The sequence below is a fragment of the Ochotona curzoniae genome, unplaced genomic scaffold, assembly GCF_017591425.1.
Source record: "Ochotona curzoniae isolate NIBS_2020 unplaced genomic scaffold, NIBS_Ocur_1.0 contig_3622, whole genome shotgun sequence".
Lineage (NCBI taxonomy): Eukaryota > Metazoa > Chordata > Mammalia > Lagomorpha > Ochotonidae > Ochotona > Ochotona curzoniae.
Window position 1 is genome coordinate 898,511 of NW_024465926.1, and position 24,923 is coordinate 923,433.

At 59.8% G+C, this 24,923-nt stretch overlaps 1 protein-coding gene and 1 long non-coding RNA gene across 3 annotated transcripts; both read left to right on the forward strand.

Moving 5' to 3' along the window:
• The first annotated feature begins 1,931 nt into the window (after window positions 1-1,931).
• Window positions 1,932-24,463, forward strand: KLHDC4 (kelch domain containing 4). 2 transcript variants are annotated; one of them, XM_040982257.1, is made up of 12 exons: window positions 1,932-2,080; window positions 2,954-3,045; window positions 4,332-4,410; window positions 5,964-6,062; window positions 9,743-9,879; window positions 12,076-12,168; window positions 16,833-16,992; window positions 19,341-19,416; window positions 21,120-21,328; window positions 21,980-22,382; window positions 22,931-23,029; window positions 23,922-24,463. In XM_040982257.1, the coding sequence occupies exons 1-12, from the start codon at window positions 1,982-1,984 to the stop codon at window positions 24,017-24,019; spliced, it is 1,644 nt and encodes a 547-aa protein (XP_040838191.1). In that variant the 5' UTR covers window positions 1,932-1,981; the 3' UTR covers window positions 24,020-24,463. The 2 variants fall into 2 exon arrangements, with proteins under 2 accessions (XP_040838191.1, XP_040838192.1); XM_040982258.1 differs by having other exon boundaries at window positions 23,925-24,462.
• Window positions 6,989-8,176, forward strand: LOC121157853. The gene is made up of 2 exons (XR_005884103.1): window positions 6,989-7,573; window positions 7,730-8,176. It is a non-coding gene; the product is annotated as an uncharacterized LOC121157853 (long non-coding RNA).
• Window positions 24,464-24,923: the final 460 nt, after the last annotated feature.

A 24,923-nucleotide genomic window follows, 5' to 3' on the forward strand; every position in this document is an offset into this window, starting at 1 on the left:
TGCCTGTGCACAGGCCGACCTCTGGAGGCCGACACCAGAACTGCAGGCATGGAGCCTGGGTTAACTTCCCAGCTGTGTTGCATCAGCCAACAGAGCCAACCAGGTGCTGCAGGCAAAGGCCCCTCACACAGTGTGCAGGAACTGCCCTCCGAAGCCCAGGTTCTCAGTGTCCCCTGGGCCTGGACACTCCCTCTTCTGGGCCTGGCTTCTGGACTATAGACCCTGTCTGGAAGTTCTGCCTGCTGGGTCCAGGTCAGCTCGAAACCGAGCTCTCACCTCAGGCAGGGCAGGTGCCCCCGTGGCAGTCAAGGGGACTGGCCTGCGCTGCCCCTCAGCGCCTTGGCCAGAGACCCAGAGGTAAAGAGTGAGCCGCTGCCCTGTCCTGTGAGAGTGAGACGAACACGGAGGCAGTTTCCCTGGCCGTGAACACCAGCACCTGGCCGTGCCTCCTTTACTGTGACCACTGCTGTTAGATACCGCCCCCCCCCCGCCAAGGGGAACGGGGTGACCACTCTCCAGCCAGGGCTTCCAGTGCCTCCCAAATTCCAGAGTCCCGAAGATGGCAGCTGGTAAGGGAACACCCAGGGGAGCCAGCTCCAGGACTCCAGGCCAGTCGCCCCAGACCCTGTCTTCTGGAAGGTGGACGATGGCCTGGGAGCCCCACCTTCCGCATGGCAAGGCTCAGGGAGTGGTTCTTGGGGGTCTCGTCTGGGTCCAGTTGAGGCTAGGTTAAAACCCGGGCTATGGACGGCTGCTGCTCTGCAGCCCCCGAGGCACCTGGCCGCCTAGCTCCCCGTGGATCCGGCTGTGCTCAGTGTGTGTGCTGCCAGACAATGAGGGGGGCACTTGGAGAGTCCCCTGAGATGCCCAAGCTCAGAGCCCTGGTGGGGGAGGCGGGCTGCGTCTAGAGCTGGCCTCTCTGTCCTGTGAGTCCCAGCTGCCCGCTCCCCCTGCCTTCCTAGGGTCTCACTGGAGGCCTGGCTCCTGGTCTGGCCGAGTGGGCGGCCCCACACAGCAGATGGCTATGGCGAGGGTCTTCCCATGCTCTGACCCTGACAGACACAGCTGCTCCCTGTGCGCTGCGGGCGCTGGGCAGAGAGGCAGCAGGGCTTGTCTTGGGTGTGTGAGGCTAGCCAGTGAGAGCTGAGGTGCCCGGCCAGTCACTGGGAGTCTGGAGGACTCCCGGGGCCATGCCAGGAAAGTCAGCCAGTGGGAAAACCCAGGTGTCCTGAGGTCAGGGCGGGCATCCGAGACACAGGTGACACTGACGGCTGGCCAGCCCGGTTTGGGTCTGGCCCTTTGGCACACCCAGGGCTTGGGCACTGATGAAGGGACTCTGTCGTGCCCCCTCAGCCCCGTCCTGTACACGCTGCATCATCTGCTAGCCTGGCCAGGACGAGGATGTGGTTAGCGCTCCGGCAGAATGTGGGTTTCAGAACCTGGCTCTGACAACAGCTGACACCTGGCCTCCTGCCGGGGCGGGGGGCGGCAGCAGCGAGGGGCAGAGGGGCAGAGGGGTGCAGAGGGGCGGCAGCAGAGGGGTGGCATAGGGGTGCCAGAGGGGTAGCACAGGTGCGGCACCCCGTGGGAAGCCGGAAGCTGATAAAACACTCGACGCCCGGGGACTCAGCAGCACCCGGGGGCAGGAGCCTCGCGCCGACACTGGGCAGCAGAAAAGCTGCCTCACAAGGGGTCGGCGCTTTCTCTCCCCTGCACCGCTTTTTCCTTCAAAGCTCGGGGGATGTTCCTTCTCACTGTCCCCACGCCGCTCACGCGGTCGCCCTGACCGACAGGCCGGAAGGAAGCGCGAGGGCTCCGCCGCGCCGGCTCCCGCGGGCGGAACCTTTCCGCCCGCCCCGCGATACCTTCGCCCGGAGGCGCTCGCGGAGGTTCGCGCCGGAAGTGACGCACGTCGCGCGCCGGCCCGGGGCTCGGGTACTTCCGTCTCTCCCGAGGGCCGAGCCGGCGGGCGCCCGGCGCGATGGGCAAGAAGGGCAGGAAGGAGAAGAAGGGCCGCGGGGCGGAGAAGACGGCGGCCAAGATGGAGAAGAAAGTGTCCAAGCGCTCGCGGAAGGAGGAGGTGGGCGGGGCCTTCCCCGTCCCTGACCCCTGATCCTGACCGGGCCCCGGGGGAACACCTGTGGCCGCTGCTGGGCGGGGGAAGCCGGTGGACATCCCGGTCCGCCGGGGCTGGGGTCAGCTTTCCCGGGTCTCCGGGTCCCTCGGCCCTCCCAGCCCCACCCGCCACGCGGCCCCGAAAGGCCGCCCCTCAGCCCACAGCGCACAGCCCGTGCCCACCCCGTCCCTGACCAGGCCGCCCACAGCCTGTGCCCACCCCGTCCCTGACCAGGCCGCCCCACAGCCCGTGCCCACCCCGTCCCTGACCAGGCCGCCCACAGCCCGTGCCCACCCCGTCCCTGACCAGGCCGCCCACAGCCCGTGCCCACCGGGTCCCTGACCAGGCCGCCCACAGCCTGTGCCCACCCCGTCCCTGACCAGGCCGCCCACAGCCCGTGCCCACCGCGTCCCTGACCAGGCCGCCCACAGCCCACAACCCGTGCCCACCCCGTCCCTGACCAGGCCGCCCCACAGCCCGTGCCCACCCCGTCCCTGACCAGGCCGCCCACAGCCCGTGCCCACCCCGTCCCTGACCAGGCCGCCCACAGCCCGTGCCCACCCCGTCCCTGACCATGCCGCCCACAGCCCACAACCCGTGCCCACCCCGTCCCTGACCAGGCCGCCCACAGCCCACAGCCCGTGCCCACCCCGTCCCTGACCAGGCCGCCCACAGCCCGTGCCCACCCCGTCCCTGACCAGGCCGCCCACAGCCCACATGCAGTCAGATCTCTAGCAGGACGGGTGAGGGTTCCAGCGCCAGCTCAGGGAGGCCGAGCAGGAAGCTGCCTGACCCCGGGCCGGTGCTCACGGCGCGCGGACCGCTGCTGTGTTGCAGGAGGACCTGGAGGCCCTCATCGCCCACTTCCAGACCCTCGATGCCAGGAAGACCCAGGTGGTGGAGACGCCGTGCCCGCCGCCCTCGCCCCGGTAAGCACTGGGAGCCACCGGGGCTGCCGGCGCCAGTCTCCCGGTGACCCTGCCGGGTGCTGTCTGTGCGGTGGCCGGGGCCCCAGCCTGCAGAGGCCTGCGTCCCAGGTGCTGTGGGTGACGTGGGTGTGCGTGTCTGATTGGGAGCTGAGCCTCTGCATTCTGTGGCAGCACGCTGGGCTTGGGGCCTGTGGTTCCCATGCCTGGGCCGCAACGGGGGCACACTTCAGGTGCCTCGGTCCTGCACGGCTGAGTGGAAGCGTTTTGCTTCGTTGAACTGGAGTGCAGGCTTGGTCTCAGTGCTGTCTGAGCCTGGGGGAGTCCAGGACCTGGTGGGAGACATTGGGGTGCACATCCCCTTCAGCCCAGGTAATGGGATCGTATGCTCAGGCTTTGAACTTGGGGCCCACCTTGCCCGGGGAGCCTCCCCCTCAGTCCTCCGTCCCCGCCCTTCCCTCTCCACTTGCCCCCTGCTCTGCCAGCAGGCAGAGGTGATGCTGGGCGACAGCTTCCTCAGGGTCTGACGGGGGGGGAGGGGAGGTCCCCCCATTGTGCAGGTTCGGGGCTTTAGGAGGAGTGGCGTTGCAAGGGTGAGGGCTCGTGGCTTGGTTCGTTCCCAGGCTGAGCAGGCAGCAGGCCTGTGCACTGAGGCTTGGCTGCTGCTGGCCCACAGCCGTCCTGTTGGCCTTGGTGTCTGTCGGCCCGTCCTTGACTGAAGTCTAGTGGTGCCGGTCATTTCTTTCCTATTTTTTTTGAAGATTTATTTATTTTTATTGGAAAAGCAGATATATGGAGAGAAAGGAGATACAGAGAGGAAGATCTTCCATCTGCTGGTTCACTCCGCAAGTGGCTGCAACAGCTGGAGCTGAGCCAATCCAAAGCCAGGAGCCCGTAGCTTCTTCTGGGTCTCCCTCACGGGTGCAGGGACCCAAGGCTTTGGACCATCCGCCACTGCTTTCCCAGGCCACAAGCAGGGAGCTGGATGGGAAGTGGAGCTACTGGGATTAGAACCAGTGCCCATGGAATATCCCAGTGCATCTAAGGCGAGGACATTAGTCACTAGGCTACCATGCTGGGTAGGGGTGCTGGCCCCCATCCTGTGTCCCTGGGGTGGCTGTCCGAGCAGGTAGGGGTGCTGCCTCCTCCCGGCTCTGCAGTCCCGTGGCTCCAGTGCTCTCCAGTCCTGTGGCTGTGCGAAGGGCCCGCCAGCACACCGCGCCTGTCCTTTCGTGGCTGGCTCTTGAATGCGTTGTGTGCCGGGCTCAGCTGTGCTCTGTTCTCTGCAGGTTGAATGCCTCCCTCTCGGCTCATCCTGAGAAAGACGAACTGATCCTCTTTGGAGGTGAATATTTCAATGGCCAAAAAGTAAAGTATACATATTTTTCTGTTTTAAAAAAAAATGTCTTTAAGATATTTGTTAGAAAAGCGGAATGATGGAGGAGATGCAGAGAAGCGGGGGGGATGGGCTCATGCATGTGTTGGTGTTTACTCTGAAAATGGCCACGACAGCTGAGCCTGGGCCAGGCCCGAACCAGGAGCTCCCGTCTCGGTCCGAATGGTGAATGGGGGGACTCAGCCAGCCCTCCGATTTGGAATTAACCTACTGGCCTTCTCTGGGTCTCCCTGAGCCAATGTGTTAGCAAGCTGTGCCATACCTGGGTACCAGACCCGATCGGGAGCCTGTGTGTTAACCTGCTGTGCCATGCCTGGGTGCCAGGTCCAATGGGTTTTATGTGTTTTTGGTGTCCCAGAGGTCTTGCTGCCTGCATCTCATGCTGATTGGCCTCAGGGTGCACTGCCACCCGTCATCTGGGAGGACGCTGACCAGCGCAGGGCTGACGTGCTAAGCAGGCGGGAAAGCCCCCTGCTTCTGGTTAGAGCCCCTGTGGAGAGCCTGTGGGTGTGACCTCACTGAATCTTCACACAGTAAAACTGGGCCTGCCTCAGGGGATGGCGAACCCTGCTGGGCACCAGGGACTGTTGACCTGTGGCAGGCTGGGCACTTCTCTGCTTGTGATGTTGTGGGGCTGCTGGCTTTGCCTTTTCAGTGAGGTGGTCAGCACTTCAGTAGAAAACAGGCTTTGTGACTTTGGGGTTCTTAGCCTGTTCTGGGGGTGCTTGGCTAAGCAAGGATGTTCGCTGTAACTTCGCTGTGTTGTGAGCATCTTCTTTATTTCCCTTAAGATCTATTTTATTGGGGGCCTGGCACAGTAGCCTAGTGGCTAAAGTCCTCGCCTTGCATGCACCAGGATTCCATATGGGCACCAGTTCATGTCCCGGCTGTTCCACTTCCCATCCAGCTCCCTGCTTGTGGCCTGGGAAAGCAGTCGAGGACGGCCCAGAGCCTTGGGACCCTGCACCCACATGGGAGTCCCAGAAGAGGCTCCTGGTCCCTGGATTCAGATGGGCGCAGCTCCAGCCACTGTGACCACTTGGGAGTGAACCAGCAGACAGAAGATCTTCCTCTCGGCCTCTTTTCTGTGTATATCTGTCTTTTCTATAAAAATAAATAACTTAAAAAAATTGTTTTAATTGGAAAGGTAGGTTTGCAGAGAAGAGAGGCAGGGAGGCCTTCCATCCACTGGTTCACTCCTCAGATGGCAGCAGTACTGGAATTGAGCTGCTCAGGAGCCAGGAACTTCTTCTGGGTCTCCTGCGTGAGTGTAGGGTCCCACGGACTTTGGTCATTTTCTGCTGCTTTCCCAGGCCTCAAGCAGGGAGCTGGATGGGAGGGGAGCAGCTGGGACAGGAACTGGCGGCCATGTGGGATGCTGGCGCCTGAGGCGCCGCGCTGCGGTTAGCCTGTTGAGCTGCCACACAGCCCCCGGCAGGGCGTCTTGGCAGGCGCCCCGGCAGTGTGGTGTGGTCTGCGCTGCTTCCTGTCTCCCCTTGGATGCTGAAGCTGCTTGTCCCTGCAGACGCTCCTCTACAATGACCTTTACATCTACAACATCAAGAAGGACACCTGGACCAAAGTCGACATCCCCGGGCCACCCCCGCGGCGCTGTGCGCACCAGGTAACCAGGGTGCACTGGGGCCTCCTGCCCAGATGTGTTGGTCTGGTGGGCACTGGGGCCTGAGGCCGAGCTGGGCCTGGCTCAGCGTCCCTGGCCTCGTGGAGCTGGAAGGTGACTCCTCTGTGCCTGGGGAGTGTGTGGCCTGCTGTGTTTGCTGCCCTGCAGGTGAGAGGGCCCAGTGGGCTCTGGTGAGAAGACCGGGCGTCGAGCGGCGGTGGCTGCAGTGGGTAGAACGGGACAGGGTGGGGGAAGACTCCCCTGTGTCGGCATGTCCCCCTGCAGCAGCACCGGGCGCCCTGCTGCCGTAGTGGCTGGGGAAGGGCCCTGCTCTCGGAGGCTGCCGTTGAGGATAGCCGGGCAGGCGTGTGTCCGTGACGTTTGTGCCTCCTCTCTGACTCCATGCCCTGAAGGAGCCCCTGATCTGTACCTGGCTTCGTGGAAGCCGGCCACCCTCTGGCCCCGGGCAGGCGCCAGCTCCCTGCTAAAGGTGAGCTCGGGATTCTGAGTCAGGACGCGTAGCAGTGCTGGTCAGCATGCATGTGTTCACATTCCCTCTTGGGAGGTGCGGTCCGTCCCAGGCACCTGAGCCCAGGGCCGCTCCCTCGGGAGAACGGGGTGTGTTCCAGGTCACGAGGGCTGGTTCGTCCGCTGCGCCTGTGCTGTGCTGTGCTGTGCTGGCTCAGCGATTGTTTTGAAATTGCAGGTTTGTTTATTGTTTGAAAGGCTAGTTACAGAGAGGGAAGGGGAGACAGAGAGAAGTCTTGCGTCCTTTGGCTCACTCCCCAGATGGCTGCAATGGCCAGAGCTGGCTGGAGCTGGGCCAGTTTAAAGCCAGGAGCCAGGAGCTTCCTCCGTGTCTCCCACGCGGGTGCAGGGTCCTAAGGCCTTGGGCCATCCTCTGCTGCTTTCCCAGGCCACAGGCAGGGAGCTGGATGGAAGTGGAGCTGCCAGGACTCTGACACCTGTGCTGGTGCTGCAGGGCCGACTCGGCTTGCTCTCCCGCGGTGCCGTCGCTGGCCATGGCTGGGCTGTTTCCATGGCCGTCGTGGGGTTTAGCAGCATTGTGGAAAGAGGAGTGTCATGGAAGCCTTGGCGTGGATTTGTTTCCTTGGCAGCTTCCAGTCAGCTCTGACCTGCGTGGGTGCCGCGTGAAGGCGGCTGTGCCGGGCTGGTCGCCAGGGCGGCCGGTTAAGCGGGCCTCAGCGTGCAGAGCTGTGCTCTTGCTGCCGACAGTTTGGTCTGCAGTGGGCTCTGGGGTGTGAACGCCTAGCCCTCGTGGCACCTGAGCCTTCCACGCCGGCCACGAGGCTGGAGACATCTGCTCCTCCTTTGTTCTGGATTCTCCGTGTTGGGGCTGAGATCCACTTAGTGTGTGATGTGAGTGGATCCGCAGGCTGCTGACCAGTGTCCGATAGACCCAGCGTCTTGGGGAGGCTTCTGTTCTCCCTCTGTGGGTGTGGAGGGAGGGGAGTGCAGGTCACCGGCTGAAGCCGTGGGGTCTGATGGGGGGAGTGCGGGTCACCGGCTGAAGCCGTGGGGTCTGATGGGAGTGCGGGTCACCGGCTGAAGCCGTGGGGTCTGATGGGAGTGCGGGTCACCGGCTGAAGCCGTGGGGTCTGATGGGAGTGTGGGTCACCGGCTGAAGCCGTGGGGTCTGATGGGGGGAGTGAGGAGGGAGGAGCATGCTCTGTTTTGGCCTGAGAGCTGGTTCCCCCTAAGTCATAGCTCCCTTCTGTGACCAGGATGGAGCCACGGGGGCCGAGCCGCAGCTGCGTTCTGTCCTCCGCACGCTGGGAGCAGAGGAGAGCTTGAGGGAAGAGCTGGTCCGTGCAGGAGGCTGCCTCAGCGTCCCTTGAAGGGCCAGCAGGAGCCCACTGCACGCCTACTTGGAAGACACCTGGTCTCTAGGAGGCCGCGTCTGGGTGGGGGCCTTGTGACAGGGATATGTTGACACTCCCACTCAGGTTCCCGTCGGTGGCTTCTCAGGCCTGGTGAGGGTCGGGTCGTGGGGACTCACACTCGTGCAGCAAAGCCCAGTCCTGCGTGTTCCTTTGGCCCCCTGGGTTGCTGCTGTCACCCTCGGGTTCTCTGAACGTTCTGTTCTAACCATAGCAGCCATGGACAAGTCCAAATGGCCGAAGTGTTAGCATTTTGGGACAGTCCGGGAGGGCTGGTCCCACTGCACCCCGGCTGCTCGCGGCTGCTGTGCCTTGTTGACTTGGAGTGCCGCACGTGGCAAACACTTGTGTCACAGATAGTGGGTAAAAATGCTGTTAGCTGGGTGGTAGGCCAACTTTGCCCCTGACATTCATGAATGGCAGTCACCGAGAGGGGCACCACAGAGGGCTGTACTTCTGTGCATGCCAGGGCTGGGCTGGGCTGGAGTGGGAGCCAGGAGCGCCCAGGGCGGATTCAGGGGCCTGACACTGGGGCCGTCCGCTCCTTTCCCAGGCTATAAGCTGGGAGCTGGGTATGGCAGAGCAGCCAGCTCTGGAACCGCCTCACAGTGCCACCCTAATTCCAGTTGTTTGTTTGTTTTTAAAGATACATTTATTTGAAAGGGTTGCAGCGAGAGAGGACGAGATTCGAAGAGAGCTCTTCCCTCTGCTGGTTCACCCCCAAATGGCTGCCAGGCTGGGGTGGGCATTGGGAAACCGGGAGCCTAGAGCTGCGTCTGGGTCTCCCACGCGGTAGGCCGTCTTCTGCTTTCTCAACTGCCTTAGCAGGGAGCTGGTCACAAGGAGCAGCCTCTGTCAGCTTGTGTAGTGCCTATCTGTGTACAGCCTGGGAAACCTTGGAAGGGATTGTGTACCCTTGGAGGGCTGCTGGGAACCCGCTGGGATTGGTGGAGATGTAGGGTGGACCATAAGTGGACGGAACTGACACTGCTGTGCCCTGGGGCCGGTCCAGCTGCTGTGCAGTCCCCTGCCCTGTCCCTCTTTTTTTTTTTTTTTTATCAATTGCATTGCATTATGTGACACAGTGTTATAAGCACTGGGAATCCCCCCACCCCTCCCCGGACCTTCCCCCCTTGGTGGATTCCTCCACCTTGTTGCATTACCCCAGTTCAAATTTAGTTGAGATTCTTTCAGTGGAAGTATCTACCAAGCATAAAGTCCAGCATCCTATTGTCCTGGTAAGTTCAACAGCTTCTTGGTGAGACCGACTCTGGTCTGAAGGTAGAGCCGGCAGAGTATCATCCTGATCGATTAAAAGCCCCGACATAACATCAACAACGAATTACTACATTATGGTATTAATTGACATGGTATTGATTAACCAACCAATATGTTAATAGGAAAATGTAGGTTCTTAACCACATCCTGTGACTTCTTCATAGACATTTCAGTTTTGGTTTATATTCAATCAACAGTTTGGGTGCAGAACATTTTTAGGATGGGTGTGCAGAGAAATCCCCAATACCCCAGTGAGAAGCAAGCAGTCCCCGCGTCCCACTAGTTAGGCATGAGTGAGTCCACACTTGCCACCTCCTGTCTGATTCCAAGCCTTTCCTGTTGCTGTCTGTCTTTCTATTCTGGCTTTTTGTTTGTTTGTATGTTTGTTTGTTTGTTTGTTTTGAGGGGTTTCTGGAGCGATCCTAATGGTCATTGCAAGAGAGGGTGGGGACCCAGAGCCTGAATTAGGCAAAGACCAGAGCAATGTCCCTTTCTTTTGGACAGGCTGTGATGGTGCCTCAAGGAGGTGGGCAGCTGTGGGTCTTCGGCGGAGAGTTTGCGTCCCTCGACGGGGAGCAGTTTTACCACTACAAGGACCTCTGGGTCCTGCACCTGGCCACCAAGACCTGGGAGCAAGTCAAGTAAGTCGGCCTGGGGCGGGGCTCCTCCTAGGGGCTGGCGGCCAGAGGTGTCGGCCTGGGGGGTGCTGGGCTGGGGGGTATCGGCCTGAGGGGCGCCGGGCTGGGCGTTGTGGAACTGCAGGTTGTTGGGCTGGGGGATGCTGGCCTGGGGGGTGCCGGCCTGGAGGGTGCCGGCCTAGGGGGTGCTGGGCTGGGGGTGCCGGACTGCGGGTGCTGGGCTGGGGGGTGCTGGGCTGGGGGTGGGGCTCCTCACTACTCCCATGCTCACTGTTAGGTGATGAAAGTCGGTTACACGGAGAAAGGAGAGCGAGCTTGCTTCCACTGGTTCGCTGTCCAAATGATTACAGCGGCCAAAGCTGGCAGCCAGGAGCTTCTGGGTCTCCCGTGGGTGCAGGGGCCCAAGGCCTTAGGCCTTCCTCCGCCGCTTCCTCAGTCCTTGAGCAGGGAGCTGGGTCGGAAGTGGGAGCCCTGGATGCATCCATGTGGGGCGCTGTTGCCGTAGGCCGAGGATTAACCTACCATGCTGTGATGTAGGCCTCAAAGGTGCGTTGTGGAAGCTCCTAAGCACATTTTTTTTAAAAAGATTTATTTATTTTTATTGAAAAGTCAGATTTGTAGAGAAGGAGAAACAGAAAGATCTTCCATCCGTTGGTTCACTCCCCAAGTGGCTGCAATGACTATGGCTGAATTGTTATGAAACCAGGAGCCAAGAGCCTTTTCTGGGTCTCCCACGTGGGTGCAGGGTCTCAGAGCTTTCCCGGGCCACATGCAGAGAGCTGGATGGGAAGTGGAGCAGCTGGGATACGAACCGGCACCCATACAGGATGCTGGCACATGCAAGGCAAGGCGTTTAGCTACTAGGCTATCATGCTGGGCCCAATAATTTTTTGCTGCTTTTAAAGAGGAATTGAAAAGCTCAGTGTCAGACAGACCAGCAGACATTCTGTGCACTGCCTGCAGCAGCTGGGCCCAGCTGAATCTAGGGGCCTGCCCCAGGTCTTCCACATGGGTGGCAGGGGTCCAAAGGCTTTGGCCGTCCTCTGCTTCCTTCTCAAACACATTAGCAGGAAGCCAGATTAAAGTGGAGCAGCTGTGGCTCCAGCCAAGACTGGTGTGGGGTGCCGGGCTCCCCAACACTGAGCTAAGCTGCAGCATGCTGCAGATGTGGTCTGCGGGTGAGTGCTGGGCGGTGGGCAGTCGGCTCTGCTCTGCCACGCACTGTTTCTGTAAGTGGCTGTGTGTGACGCCAGCCTCCCCGGTGATGGCTTCTAGTGCCTGCGTGGGAGGGTGGTGGACAGTGCTTTGTGTGGGTGGAGGCCTGTGTCACCAGCTGTCTCCATTCCCCAGGGCACGGGGGAGTGTCCTGTTGTTGGAGTCCACATCTGGGATCCCGGAAGTTGGGATTGGATCCCGCTCTGCTTCCTGTTTGCTGAGAGGCGCTCATGAGCGGCCTCAACGTCTGTCTCCTGGACAGAGTGCAGTGGCAGCTCCCCGTGTCAGCAGTCTGCACACCCCCCCCCCCCGTGTTAACAGGGAGCCCTATGTGTTAACAGGAAGCCTCCCAATTAAAAAAATATTTTTATTGCAAAGTTAGATATATGAAGAGGAGGAGAGACATAGAGGAAGATCTTCCGTCCGATGATTCACTCCCCAAGTGACCGCAATAGCCGGTGTTGTGCCAATCCAAAGCCAGGAGCCAGGAGCTCTTCCAGGTCTCCCACACGGGTGCAGGGTCCCAAGGCTTTGGGCCGTCCTTGACTGCTTTCCCAGGCCACAGGCAGGGAGCTGGATGGGAAGTGGAGCTACTGGGATTAGAACCAGCGCCGTATGGGATCCTGGTGTGTTTAAGGCGAGGACTTCAGCGCTGGGCCCAGTAGCAGACTTCTAACAGGGCGGTCTGGGAAGTCTCTACAAAATGGAAGTCTGAATACAGTTTTTTTTTTTTAAATAAATAAGAGTTGGGAGTGGGTGCTTGAGCCTGGCGGGTAAGACCCAGGTGTCCCACCCTGAGCTCCCGGGGGCTTCTCGCTCTGGCCTGCCAGTCTGCGTCTGGAGGGGCCGCTGTGAGTGCCCGCTGCCTGCCGCCTGCCTGGCTGCTCAGGCCTTGGGGAAATGGACCATCTGTCTTTGTTTCTCACATGAAGATTTAACAAGAGTTTTTTTAAAAAGAAAACGACTCTCTTCCCTTCCTTTCAGGGCCACCGGGGGTCCTTCGGGCCGGAGTGGACATCGGATGGTGGCCTGGAAGAGGCACCTGCTGCTCTTTGGGGGCTTCCATGAAAGTGCAAGGTTGGTACAAGGCAGGGCTATGTCCTGGCTGGTTGGACTGCTGCCGGGGGTTGCCCACCCTTGCCCAGGCTGTGTCCGCGCTCTGTGTGCCCCTGTGGGGCGTGCTCACTGCTGGACAGGGCTGCCCAGGGACTGTGTGTCTGGGCTGGGACTATGGGCTGAACGCAATTCAGGCTGAACGCTTCAGCCACCCAGGCTGGCTCCGCGGGCCTGGGAGGCCCTGAGCTCTGCCTTTCCACCACGTCCAGGCGATGCGGGTGCTGCTAGCCCAGGACGCTGGTCTGTGGCCATGTAAGGGTTCTCGGCACTGATGGCCTGCATCTGAAGGTGTCCCAGTGGCGGCTGTCGTCCTATGAGCCTCCTGTGGCGTCTTCCGCCTCCCCAGCGTCTTCGTGCAGTAGCACCCACATGTGGCCACACGTTTTTCTGGTTGTTCTTAGTCCCCAAAAAGACATGCTGGCCTGGCTGTATGGAGAGGGCAGTGCCGTGGGAGCGAAAGGAGGCTGCGTGGGCACAGGGCGGCGTGGGCTTGTTGCAGGCTGCACTACTGTCCACGGCATTGAGGTTCACACTGTCTGTAAAAGATGTGTTTTATTTGGAAGGCAGAGCCCCAGAGGGACACACACACAGTCACCTGCCGTAGCCTGGGCTGGACTGGGGGGGCCAGGAGCCTATCCCTCCATCCGGAAGTCTTCCTCCATGGGTGGAGGGGCCACCTCACCAGGTCACGAGCAGGGAGCAGCCAGGACTCAGCACTATGTAAGATGCTGGCCTCACAAGGGGCAGCTTAACATGCCACGCTACAGCTCCAGCCCCCAGATCTAAGCTCTCAAGTGCTTTTGTTGTTGTTCTTAAAGATTTTTTTATTGGAATGTCAGATTTGCAGAGAAGACACAGAAAGATCTTCCATTCACTGTTTCACTCCCAAGGGGCTGCAGTGGCCAGATTGGAAGCCAGGAGCCAGGAGCCTTCTCCAGGTTTCCTACAAGGGCGCAGAGTCCCAACGCTTAGGGCCGTCCTCCACTGCTTTCCAAGGCCACAAGCATGGAATTGGATGGGGAGTGGAGCAGCTGGGATTAGAACCGGAGGCCAAATGGGATCTCGGTGGGTACAAGGCAAGGACTTAGCCACTAGGCTACGCCATCGGGCCCCTCAAGTGCTTTTTAGGGGGACACTTTTAAGTGTGTAATTCATTTTAAAGAAGGAATGTGTTTGCATCATTCTTGTTTGCTTTTTAGTTACCCCCCCCCCCATTTATTTATTTTATTTGAAAGGCAGAGGTACAGAGAGAAGGACAGACTAGAGAGGCTTTGCATTGGCCTGTCCTCAGGAGTGGAAGAGGACCTGCTGGCATCCAGATGTGGTGCCCACATGGAGTGGCGCTGCCACAGGCGCAAACTTGGCTGCCTCTGCCACAGCACCTGCTGCATTGTGTGTTTGACTCAGGGTACCGCCGGCGTAGCAGGCTCCTGTCCCGTGCCGCCTTCCGTGTGAACAGGGGTCCCCACAGTGCGCTCCGTCGTCTCAGGTTGGCTGTGACAAAGCCGGATGACGGCAGACACACACACACACTCAGATGTGTGCATTCAATCTACGTGAGACACAGGTGTGCACATTCAGAGAGAGAGAGACAGCGTGCACATTCAGAGAGAGAGAGAGAGACAGCGTGCACATTCAGAGAGAGAGAGAGATGGGCGTGCACATTCAGAGAGAGAGAGAGACGGCGTACACATTCAGAGAGAGAGATGGCGTGCACATTCAGAGAGAGAGAGAGACAGGCGTGCACATTCAGAGAGAGAGAGACGGCTACCCTTCAGCCTGGAGCCTCCGAGTTGCTCACCCAGCTGTGCTGCTCTGCTGACTCCGGGCTGGCCTCGGCCAGGGCAGGACAACTTACGCTTAAACTTTCTGGTTATAAATCAAAGTTGGCAGTAGTTCTAACATCCAGTTGCCTTCGAGTCAGTTTTTAAAGTAATTTTTATTTTAAAATTGTTATTGAGGAAGTATTTCAAAAATAGGAAGATGCCACAGTGGATTAATCACCATCTGTATTAAACAAATGAACTGCACTTGGAAAGGCTATTTTGAGTTTCTTCAAACAGTTGCTGTTTATCCTACATGTAACATATTTTCTTGAGTGGAAACCTGCAGCTGCTAGAACTGGAGAGCGGCAGGGGTCAGGTGCCCGGCAGGGGCCAGTGGGCCAGCGACAGAGGGGCCATCTGCTCTGCTCGTCTCTTCTAAGATGTGTTATGTTTGAAAGGCAGCTCAGAGAGAATCCTGGATGGCTGGGCCAGGCTGAAGCCAGGAGCTGTGACTGCATCCAGCTGTCATACCCCTGTGGCTCCCCGCACTGCCGCCCTCCCCTGCTGTTCCAAGTGCATTTGCAGGAAGCTGGCTCCGAAGTGGAGCATCCATAAGAAATGCTGGCATTGTAGGTGGTGGCCTAGCCTGCTACACTATGACCCTGCCCCTGCTTTTGTTTTTACTTTTATATGTATCAGAAAGTCAGATACACAGAGAGGAAGAGAGACAGAGAGGAAGATCTTCCATGCGATGATTCACTCCCCAAGTGGCCACAATGGCTGAAGCTGAGCCAATCCAAAGCCAGGAGCCAGGAGCTTCTTCCAGGTCTCCCACGTGGGTGCAGGGTCCCAAGGCTTTGGGCCGTCCTCCACTGCTTTCCCAGACCATAAGCAGGGAGCTGGATGGGAAGTGGGGCCACCGGGATTAGAACTGGCACCCATATGGGATTGCAGCACGTGCAAGATGAGGACTTTAGCCACTAGGCCACGGCGCCGGGTCCCCCTGTTGTCTTCTTAAGGCCTGTGAGGGAGGTAGGCCAAGCCTCTGCCTGCAGCGCTGGATCCCATGGGGTACCAGTTTGAGCTGTGCTTACTCCATTTGCAGTTTAGCTCCCTGCTGACGGCCTGGAGAGGCAGCACAAGATCAAGGGCTTGGGCTTCTGTACCCGTACCAACAGGGCCCCTGCACCCACAGGGGGGCCCCTGCACCCACAGGGGGGACCCTGCATCCACATGGGAGGCCAGGGGAGACCCGGGGAAGACCCGGAAGAAGCTCCTTGCTTCTTGATTCTGCCTGGCCTAGTCCTACAGCCATTTGAGGAGCACCAGCAGGTAGAAGATATCTGGCTCTCTTTCGTTCAATTCTTCCTTCCAGAAAAAAATAATAATAATAATAATAAATCTTGAAAAAAAAAAGGTGGGCCCGGCGGTGTGGCCTAGTGGCTAAAGTCCTCACCTTGAACGCAACCAAGATCCCACACAGGCACCAGTTCTATTCCCGGCAGCCCCGCTTCCCATACAACTCGGTGCTTGTGGCCCGGGAAAGCAGTCGAGGACAGCCCAAAGCCTTGGGACTCTGCACCTGCATGGGAGACCTGGAGGAAGTTCCTGGCTCCTGGCTTTGGATTGGCTCAGCTTCAGCCATTGTGGCCACTTGGGGAGTGAATCATCAGACGGAAGATCTTCCTCTCTGTCTCTCTTCCTCTCTGTATATCTGACTTTGCAATAAAAATAAATAAATGTTAAAAAAAGGAAGGGTGAGGTGAGGCCAGTGGCCTGGGTGGGTTTGGAGGAGCACCGGTTTGGCGGTGCTGGCCAGTGTGCTCTTTGCAGGTGACTGTGGCGCTCAGAGAAGAGAGAGCCAGGCTCCCTGGGCTCTGCTTCCAGTGGCCGGAGGCGGCCTGTGTCCATGCAGGCGTCTGGTTGTGCTGCACCGCAGGTGCCTTTCCAGCCTGACGCCTTGGATGGGGCTGGGGCCCGGGAAGGGCCGTGATGGGTGCCTCCTCAGGCCTCCCCTCTGCCCTGCAGTGCTGGTGGACGCAGGCCCTCTCCCATCCTGGTGCTGTGTCTGCAGGCTGACCAGGTCTGGGCGGGGTGCTGTGTGTCTCGCGATGCAGCTGGGCCGTGTGGTTCGGGGCTGTGTCTTAGTTAATCCACAGTGCCCAGTGTCATCCTCTTGTACCCCGTGGTGCCCAGTGTCATCCTCTTGTACCCCGTGGTGCTGCCAGCTGGGCACAACTTCCAGCGTCGAGTGCTTGGCTTGCTGAGCGCTCAGGCTTTCCGGTGCAGGCCGTCTCCCGTGTAGATTTACACCAGGAGAAGCTTTGCTTCACTCTTTATTTAAGAGGAAGAAAAATGAAACAGTTGTATTTCCCACTCGTTTCCTCCCCAGATTTAAGTGGGGCTGGGCCAGGCTGAAGCTAAGGACCTCCCACGTAGGAACCTCGTGCTCCTGGAACCCTCAGAACCGCCACGGCAGGGGTGCACTAGCAGGAGTGGGGGTTAGATAGTGGAGCTGGCGTCACACAGCCTTGATGCGGGCCATGGGACAGAACTCTCCCTCACCTGTGTTGTGGCCACCACTGGGCTCCTAGCCGCCTCCCAGGCTCACTCTCCAGGTCCCCATCCTTCCCGTGTCCCTGACCGTGTCCCTGTGTCCCTGACCGTGTCCCTGACCGTGTCCCTGTGTCCCTGACCGTGTCCCTGTGTCCCTGACCGTGTCCCTGTGTCGCTGACCGTGTCCCTGACCGTGTCCCTGACCGTGTCCCTGTGTCCCTGACCGTGTCCCCGTGTCCCTGACCGTGTCCCTGTGTCCCTGACCGTGTCCCTGACCGTGTCCCTGTGTTTTATTCTGACCAGGGATTACATCTACTACAATGACGTGTATGCCTTTAACCGGGACTCATTCACGTGGAGCAAGCTGTGCCCATCGGGAACTGGGCCCACGCCCAGGTCGGGCTGCCAGATGTCTGTCACGCCCCAGGGTGGCATTGTCATTTATGGGGGCTACTCGAAGCAGGTGAGCTGGGCTGTGGGGCACACAGGAAGCGGCTACCCTCTGGTGGACAGGGCAGTCTCAGGAGGGCACTTCTGGTTCCTGACACGACAAGAGGAAAGTTCCAGGCTCCTCTTGGGAAGTTTGAAGATCACGGAAGAAAAAAAAAAATACACCAACCTTCTTTTTCTTATCTTAAATCTTTTTATTTCTTTCATATTCTGCTTTGCATGGTTTAATCTGCAATGAGAAGCAGATGTTTTTCCTTCATATCCTTAGAACTAGTTGCCTTCGTAGCGCTCAGCTGTACCTTTAACGTGAGGCTTATTTGCTTATGGAGTGAATCTTATTTAACTTTGAGTATGCTAGAGAAGAATGTACGCCTCAGGCTTTTGCCAGAGTTACGTATGTTAAAGCTGAAATGTCCAAAATCTTGTTTCATCCTGGAGAATTCACTGGCTCTGCGTTGGCACGCCACGTGTGGCGTGTGCCAAGAGCCGGTCTTCCCGGGGTGGTCTGTGTGCGTGCCGTGTATGACCTGTTCTGAGTAACAGTTCAGTATTGGAGTCTGTTCTCATTAGCACTTTTATTTTTTTAGAAGTGTCAATTTTACTACTTTTGAATTCATTTATTTTTACTCTGGCTGCTTCCAATGGTCTGGCAGCATTTTTAGAACTTGCTGTCTGGTCTTGTGTAATGTCTTACCGAGCTGCAAGACCTCCTCCTGACCCGCGGGTCTTCTCTCTGCTGTGGCCACTTCCCACAAATTGATTTATTTACTATATGCAGGTCTCTGGGTAACAGACGCTGCCTTCCATCCTGTGACTGCAGTGTCAGGGAAGTGTTGGTCACATCAGTGCTGGGGACAAGGTGGTCCTTGATGTCGTCCTGGACCCTGACTGGGACAGAAAGTCCTGCGGCTGTGACATACGTGCTCACTGTAGGTCCACGTGAGGCCCCGGCTGTGACAGCTGTGTGTGTGTGTGTGCGCGCATGCACGTGAGGTCCCAGCTGTGTCAGAGTTGTGTGTGTGTGTGTGTGTGTGTGTGTGTGTGCACGTGAGGCCCCGGCTGTGTCAGAGCTGTGTGTGTGTGTGTGTGTGTGTGTGCGCGCGCATGCACGTGAGGCCCCGGCTGTGTCAGAGCTGTGTGTGTGTGTGTGTATGCACGTGAGGCCCCGGCTATGTCAGCTGTGTGTGTGTACCTGAGGTCCCAGCTGTGTCAGTGTGTGGGCACCTTAAGGCTCCTTGGCAGCCTGCCACCTTTCCCCTGGCCTGTTTGGCTGTGTGATTGCTCTGTGACTCGTGTCCGGTCAGTAAGGCTGAAGGGGGAAGACCTGCCCGCTCGGGCCGTGCCGTGTTCCCATGGCCGCCACCCACGCGTGGTCAGGGCCTCGTGTCCTAGTGCTGTGGAGGAGCAGGACTGGGGTGTCCTGTGTGGCTGGAGGCCTCTCTCGGGGGAAACAGGGAGGCCCTTCCTGAGATGAAGGGTTCCCGGGCTCTACACCCCGCTGTCCAGCACATCACCCTGGTGACCAGAGGTTCTCCCTGGAGTCCCGATGCCCCCGGACAGCTGCTGGCCTGCGCGTCCCCAGGGGCTGCAGGTGCAGGGGTTCTATGCTCTGGAGTCTGTCCTCTACGGGGGTGAATGTCTCTCCTCCCGGCTGGGGCTGCGTTCCTGGAGCCCACGCCTTCTCATTGTGCTTGGCACTGAGTAATGAAGGGTGTCTTTTGTTTGTCGACCAGTGGTGGGCCTACAGCTGGCCTCCGTGGGCAGCCCAGGAGTGCAGTGGGGTGCCTGTGTGGTCTGTCCACGCGGATTGCTGCAGTACTGTTTGTGGAGACGTCTTTGCCTAGTGGGTGCTTTGGGTGTGGTTGGATGTAAAGGACGCATTCCAATGGGCTGGCGCTGCCTTTTCCCGGGCAGCACGATGAGAACCGTGGGCGTCGCAGCAAGGCCCAGCAGGGTTAGACTCTCGAAGCAGAACGTGAAGGGTAGAAGCAGTGGGTTTGTCTTCAGAGCTCGGAGATCCAAGTGGGCAGTGCCTGGCATCGGTCAAGAGCCGTCCTTGGCTTCCTGCCTGGAGGCTGCTCCCATTGTGACAGCGGCCTCGGGAACGAGCAGGATTCGCAGTGAGCCCGCTGGGCGCCCTGCATGGTTCCTGGCAGCGCCCTGACTGCACAGCAGGATGCCCTGGGTGTTCCTCTGTGAGGACGGGCTTGTAGCTGCACCCATCCTGAGCTGACCACATGCCTGCTGGTGCAGGAGGCCTGTGCAGCACCGTGGGCCTCTCCTTGCGCGTCACCTCGAGAGGGCCCCTGGTGGCGTCCACCGCTGCTGCCATGCGGTTCTCACGGCCCTTTCCTCCTGCAGAGAGTCAAGAAGGATGTGGACAAGGGCACCCAGCACTCGGACATGTTCCTGCTCAGGCCGGAGGACGGCAATGAAGGTATAGCCCAGTGCAGCCTGTGCCCTCAAGTGTGCTGCCCAGGACTGAAGGCCAGCCGCTAGCCCCTGGTGCCTGGCCCTCTTATCTGCCTGTCGGGGCATAGGGCAGCGTCAGCAGGTGGCCTCTGTGGAAAGCCCAGCCCAGGATGTTAGCCCCACCCAGCCATGTGCAGTGACACCTAGGGTCATCAGGGGCCGCCCAGCCTGGCACACACCCAGGGTCACCAGGGACTGCCCAGCCTGGCACACACCTTCTCCTTAGTGGAGCAGGTCCACCCTGGGTTGCCGAGCCTGGCACACGCTCACTCCTTAGTGGGGCAGGTCCACCCTGGGCTGCCGAGCCTGGCACACGCTCACCCTGGGATCCAGTGAATGTGGGGCTTTCAGATGACAACTGCTGCCCGGAGCAGCCCTGAGGACCGCGGCGCCTCAGCACTTGCTTTGCCGAGGTCGCGGCCCTGTTAGCTGAGGGTCAGGGCAGCAATGGCTGGGGTTTTAAGAAGAGTTCTGGGCTCCCACAGCTGAGCCCTCAGCGTGCAGCCGCCCTGGGCTCCACCAGATGTGATGTGTGTTGTATTTTTGGGTAAAGACCATGTGTTGAGATGACAGTGAGCGATGTTTTTTGGTGGGGTGGCTTTTCGTATGCCCTTACAGACCCTGAAGTTGCAGGAGCCAAGCCTGGGTATAGCTGTGGGCCTGCCAGGGCCGCTTCTTTGCAGCTGTTTCTTGCTGTGTGTCCTTGCTGGTAGTGGGCTGTGGAGTCAGCATCCCAGGGCTGTTAGGAGATGGGGTGTGCCTGTGGCCCAGGACAGAGCCGGGCAGGCCAGGGCTGCTTGGTGTTCTGTAGCCAGCACTGTGCCTGCTTGGGAAGGGTCTCCACCAGCCAGGACCCCAGGGTGCCTCCTCCAGCAGGGACCTTCCTCCTCTCTGGGTGATTGGGGTGGGGCCATCTCCTGGCGACACGATGTGTTGGGAGCACTTCAGTTCCTGTGGCCAGGAACAGCTGAGTCCCAGCTGGATGTGTCATTCTTGGGTTCCCTGTCTGATACCCTCTGCTTGTTGGGTACATTGTGTGTCAGCAGGCTGTGTTGGTTCAGCCTTTACTTCCATCTGCTAAGTGGAGGGAGGGGAGAGAATCTTCATTCTGCCGGTTCACTTCCCATGTGTCCACAGCAGGCAGGGCTGGGACAGGTCTGGTGTAAGCTCAAGCCTGTCTCGGTCTCCCACAGGCAGCAGGGGTCCAAGCCCTGAGTGTTGGGCGGTGCCTTCCCCATGTAGCAGCTGGAGCCCGGTCAGGCTGAGACTCCACCCCGCTGCTGCCGTGGGGGCTGGGGATGTTCCCCATGCCTCTCCCACCAACTGGTGTTTATGATGATCATTTAAGGGAAAGGCTTTGCCGAGTCTCTGGTCGCACCAGCAGTTGTCTCACAAGCCTGCAGGCTGCACATGCAGGACTGTCACATGGTGGCCTGTACTGAGGAAAAACAGCATGAAGTCCACCTCCCACCTCCTGGGAGGGCTGCCTGGCCGGGACTGGAGCAAGGCAGGGACAGGGAGGGCTGGGCCACACCCAGGGCTGCTGCCTGAGGCCCCAGGACAGCTCTGTGCAGAACTGTGCCCTGGGGATGTATGCCTTGCGGAGGCTCGGTGGGGAGCTGTGCCGGGGCCGTGGGAAGGCACCTGGCAACCTCCCCTGTCTGGCAGGCAAGTGGCTCTGGAGCCGCATCCACCCTTCTGGAGTCAAGCCCAGCCCCAGGTCTGGCTTCTCGGTGGCCGTGGCCCCAAACCAGCAGACACTGCTCTTCGGAGGGGTGTGTGACGAGGAAGAGGAGGAGCGCCTGGAGGGCGACTTCTTCAACGACCTGCACTTCTATGACGCCAACAAGAACCGCTGGTTCGTGGGGCAGCTGAAGGTAGGTCAGCTCTGACGGGCTGCAGCCTTGCCCACATGCACTGAGGGGTGTTCCTCTGATGCCCTCGTCCTCCCCCGGGCTAGTTACTGCCAAGGTTCAAAGCTCGGGCCCTCCCAGCTGCAACCCCTGCACGGGGCTCTCGAGGTGGATGTGGAGCTGGCACCCAGTAGTTGTGGTCCTGGTCCCAGTTCTGGGCTGTATGTCCTGAGACCCATTGGGGTGCTGTCACGGGTTGTTGCAGGCGGTGGCAGCTAAAAGGTTGGGAAGGGTGTGCCAGGGGTTACCTGGTGAGAGCAGGGTGAGCCCCAGGATGGCAGGGTCCGCTCTGCGACGGGGTGGGAGATGGGAAGGCTGCTGGTGGGTTCTGCAGGAGTTCCTGGCAGGGGTTCTCCTGACGCACCTAGAGCACGTGTTTGTCCTGAGTCAGGCCAGGCTGGCCGCCAGGCTTGTCCTGCCAGTGGCAGAGATGCAAGTGGGTACAGCCTTCTGACAGTGCTGGTCAGGCCACAACTCGCGCCTCCCAGCTGATGGCACGACCTTGGTCCGCCCGGGGCCACAGCACCCCCAGTGTCCCTGGCTGCGGACTGTCATTTTCTCAGTCCTCGCTCTCTGGGCTGACCGCTCGCTGCTCCGTGCTTGTTCTGTCCACAGGGCCCCAAGTCGGACAGGAGGAGGCCAAGGCGGGGGAGAAAAGAGGCCCTGGAAGGAGCCTGTGAGCCTGCGCACGGGGGTACCAGCACCCCGCAGCCTCTGGAGGTGGTCAGAGAGCTGGTGGCCGAGGACGGGACTGTGGTCACCATCAAGCAGACGCTTCCGGCCCCAGCTCCGGCGGCACAGCCCCAGGAGGAGGACGAGGACAGTGCTGGGGGGGCCGGTGGCCCTGAGGTTGGGCCCAGCCCACGCTCTCACGCTATGCTGGCCGTGAAGCACGGCATACTCTATCTCTATGGGGGCATGTTTGAGGCTGGTGACCGCCAGGTCACCCTCGGGGACCTGTACTGCCTGGACCTGCACCGGATGGAGGAGTGGAAGGTCCTGGTGGCCCTGGACCCTGGTAAGCAGTGGGGCCACTGTGGAGGGAGGGCATCCACCCCCAGCCCACCCCCGGGCAGGGTAGTGTCGGAAGGCTGTGGGGTGCCCACTGGGGCCTGTGTGGGCTGCCCCCCGGCCAGCAGACTTGGGGTGTGGTATGGAGTATGCCATCTCTGCTCTAAGCCTTGGGACACACAAGTCTGTTTCTTCGCCAACGGTTAAAGCTCTGTCCCCCTTTTGAAAAAGAGATCTGTTTACAAAGAGACAGAGCAAACATCCCTGCAGTGCCCCAGTGGCCGAGCTGGACTCATGTGAAGCCAGCAGCTTTCTTCAGGCCTCCCCCGAGGGTGCAGGGGGCCGGGCACTTGGTCCCGCTCCAGTGTCTCAGGACACACCAGCCGGAGCTCAGTGAGACGTGGAGAGGCTGGGGCTGGAGCTGGCGCTGCAGAGGGAAGCTTTAGCTGCGGCACTGCGCCGCCAGCCCTGGAGTTGGATCTGATGGGAGGGTGGAGCCTCCGAGGCAGAGCTGACCGCTGCCCTGGAAGCCCAAGGGTCTGCTTTGCTTTAAAGACACTCAGGAGTGGCTGGAGGAAACGGACTCAGACGGGGACAGCGAGGAAGCCGAGAGCTCCGAGGACTCAGAGGAGGACAGCGGGGGGCAGGAGGAAGGTGAGTGGCCGATGGACTGGGGCAGCTGGGGCAGCAGACGGCCAGAGCCCGGCCAGCGCCGCCCTGGCTTGCTCCCTGCTGACAGTGAGAGGGTTTCTGTCTTCACTGCAGTTGTTTTTTAAAGAACAATTTATTCGAAGGTGGAGTGACAGGGAAAGACAGACAAAGATTTTCTATCTACTGGTTCACTTCCCAAATGCTCCCCACTGGCAGTGCTGGGCCAGCCTGAAGCCAGGAGCCAGGAGCACCATCTGGGTAGCCCACGGAGTGGCAGTGCGCCAGGTGCCCGGGCTGGCCTCTGCCGCCTGCCAGGTGCCGAGTGGCCGGGAGCCGGACCCGCAACAGGGGCGGCTGGCTGGTGCACTGAGCTACATCCATACCAGGGCTGAGTGTTTAGGTTTGTAGTTGGTTACCCTTTATTTTTATTTGAAAGGCAGATTTACTGAGAGCAAAAGGAACAGATCTTGCATCTGCTGGTTCATTTCTCACATGGCTGCAACTGTCAGAGCTGAGGCAGTCTGGAGCCAGGAGCTAGGAGCTTCTTCCAGGTCTCCCAGGCAGGCACAGGGCCCAAGGATTGCGCCACAAGCAGGGGGCTGCGTCAGAAGTGCAGCAGCCAGGACTCAGACCAGCACCCATAGGAGAGGCTGCGTTTAGGCCCTTGATTTACCTTACCTGAAGGCCAGAGTGTGCCAGAGATGTTCCATCTGTGGCCTCAGGTGCCAGGTGCAGCCAGGGCTGGGCCCAAGAGGTAGTAACTAAAGCCAGGTCTTGGCTGGAGGAGCTGGAGGCGAAGCGGGGAGCCGGGGCTCTGGTGGCGGGCTGTGCCTGTCGTAGGTGCCTCGTCCTGCACGGGGTCTCCGCTCATAGCGCTTCTTTCTCCATCCATGAGAAGAGCCCCAGCACACGGAGCTGGCGCCAGAGAGAGAGCACGCACAGCACGGGGCCCGGCCCCCAGCGCCCTGCCCAGGACTCGGCACTGCCAGGTGAAGGCCACCAGTGAGCAGCGGCGGCAGAGCAGCGTGGCGGCAGGTTGCCGGGCTGTCCCTGGATCCCCTTCCTTTCCTCTGGCCGTGCGCGGCTCGCGTGACCCTGCTGTAATAAAAGCCGGCTTCCTGGGCCTCGTGGGTTCTTCCTGCTGCAGGTTCTGATGAACCCCCTGCTTGTTAAGCAGGATGTGGCTGCTGTGATGCCGGAAGTCACCACAGCCAGCAAGGGTCCACCACATTGCTGGTCTGAGTTCTCTGTAAGGGAAGTCCCCCTCTGCCTGCCGGCCTCTGCTGTGGGTCTGCTCCGTGGGTCTCAGGACATTCCCCTGTCCCTGGTAGGCTTTTGGGAATGTGCCCTGCAGGTACGCGGCGGCTGTTGGCAGAAGGCACTAGGTGGGAGGGAAGGCAAGGCAGCGTTCATCTCCCTGCCAGCCCTCACGCGCTGGCTTTCCTTCGCCCGAGTGAGCCAGAAGTGGGTTTCCAGTCCCTGCATGGTAAGATCTTAAATGACAGAGTTCTTACTCCTCTGTCAAGCATCACCGTCTTGGTCCATCCCCGTCCTTTCAGACTGTGGTGTCTCCCTCTGGGCCCACCAGGCTTGAGACACAGGGGCGAGTGGAGCCTCTTCATTCCAGAGCCACCTCTGCCTGACCCTCCTGGGCGTAGAGAGGGGCCTAGGGCAAGGGCCTTTGGGGCCCCCCAGTCCTGAGAGGCATGCGTTGTTCTGTGCCCCAAAAGGCGCTCTGACGCAGCAAGGCTGCAGGTGCAGTGGGTGGCTGCAGAGAACTTCTCTTGATGGAAATGCCCTGTGGCCCCAGCCGTGGGTTCTGCTCGGCCTTGAGGTCCGGTTTGTAGCAGGAGGCTGGCCAAGGCTGGTGGGGATTAACTGCGCAAGCTCCCCGCTA

Excerpts from the sequence above, each read along its gene's own strand:
- KLHDC4 (XM_040982257.1), top strand. The coding sequence starts at position 1,982 with ATGGGCAAGAAGGGCAGGAAGGAGAAGAAGGGCCGCGGGGCGGAGAAG. Across the intron at positions 22,383-22,930 it reads CCTGGTGGCCCTGGACCCTG|ACACTCAGGAGTGGCTGGAG; the intron begins GTAAGCAGTGGG and ends TTTGCTTTAAAG. Across the intron at positions 23,030-23,921 it reads CAGCGGGGGGCAGGAGGAAG|AAGAGCCCCAGCACACGGAG; the intron begins GTGAGTGGCCGA and ends TCCATCCATGAG.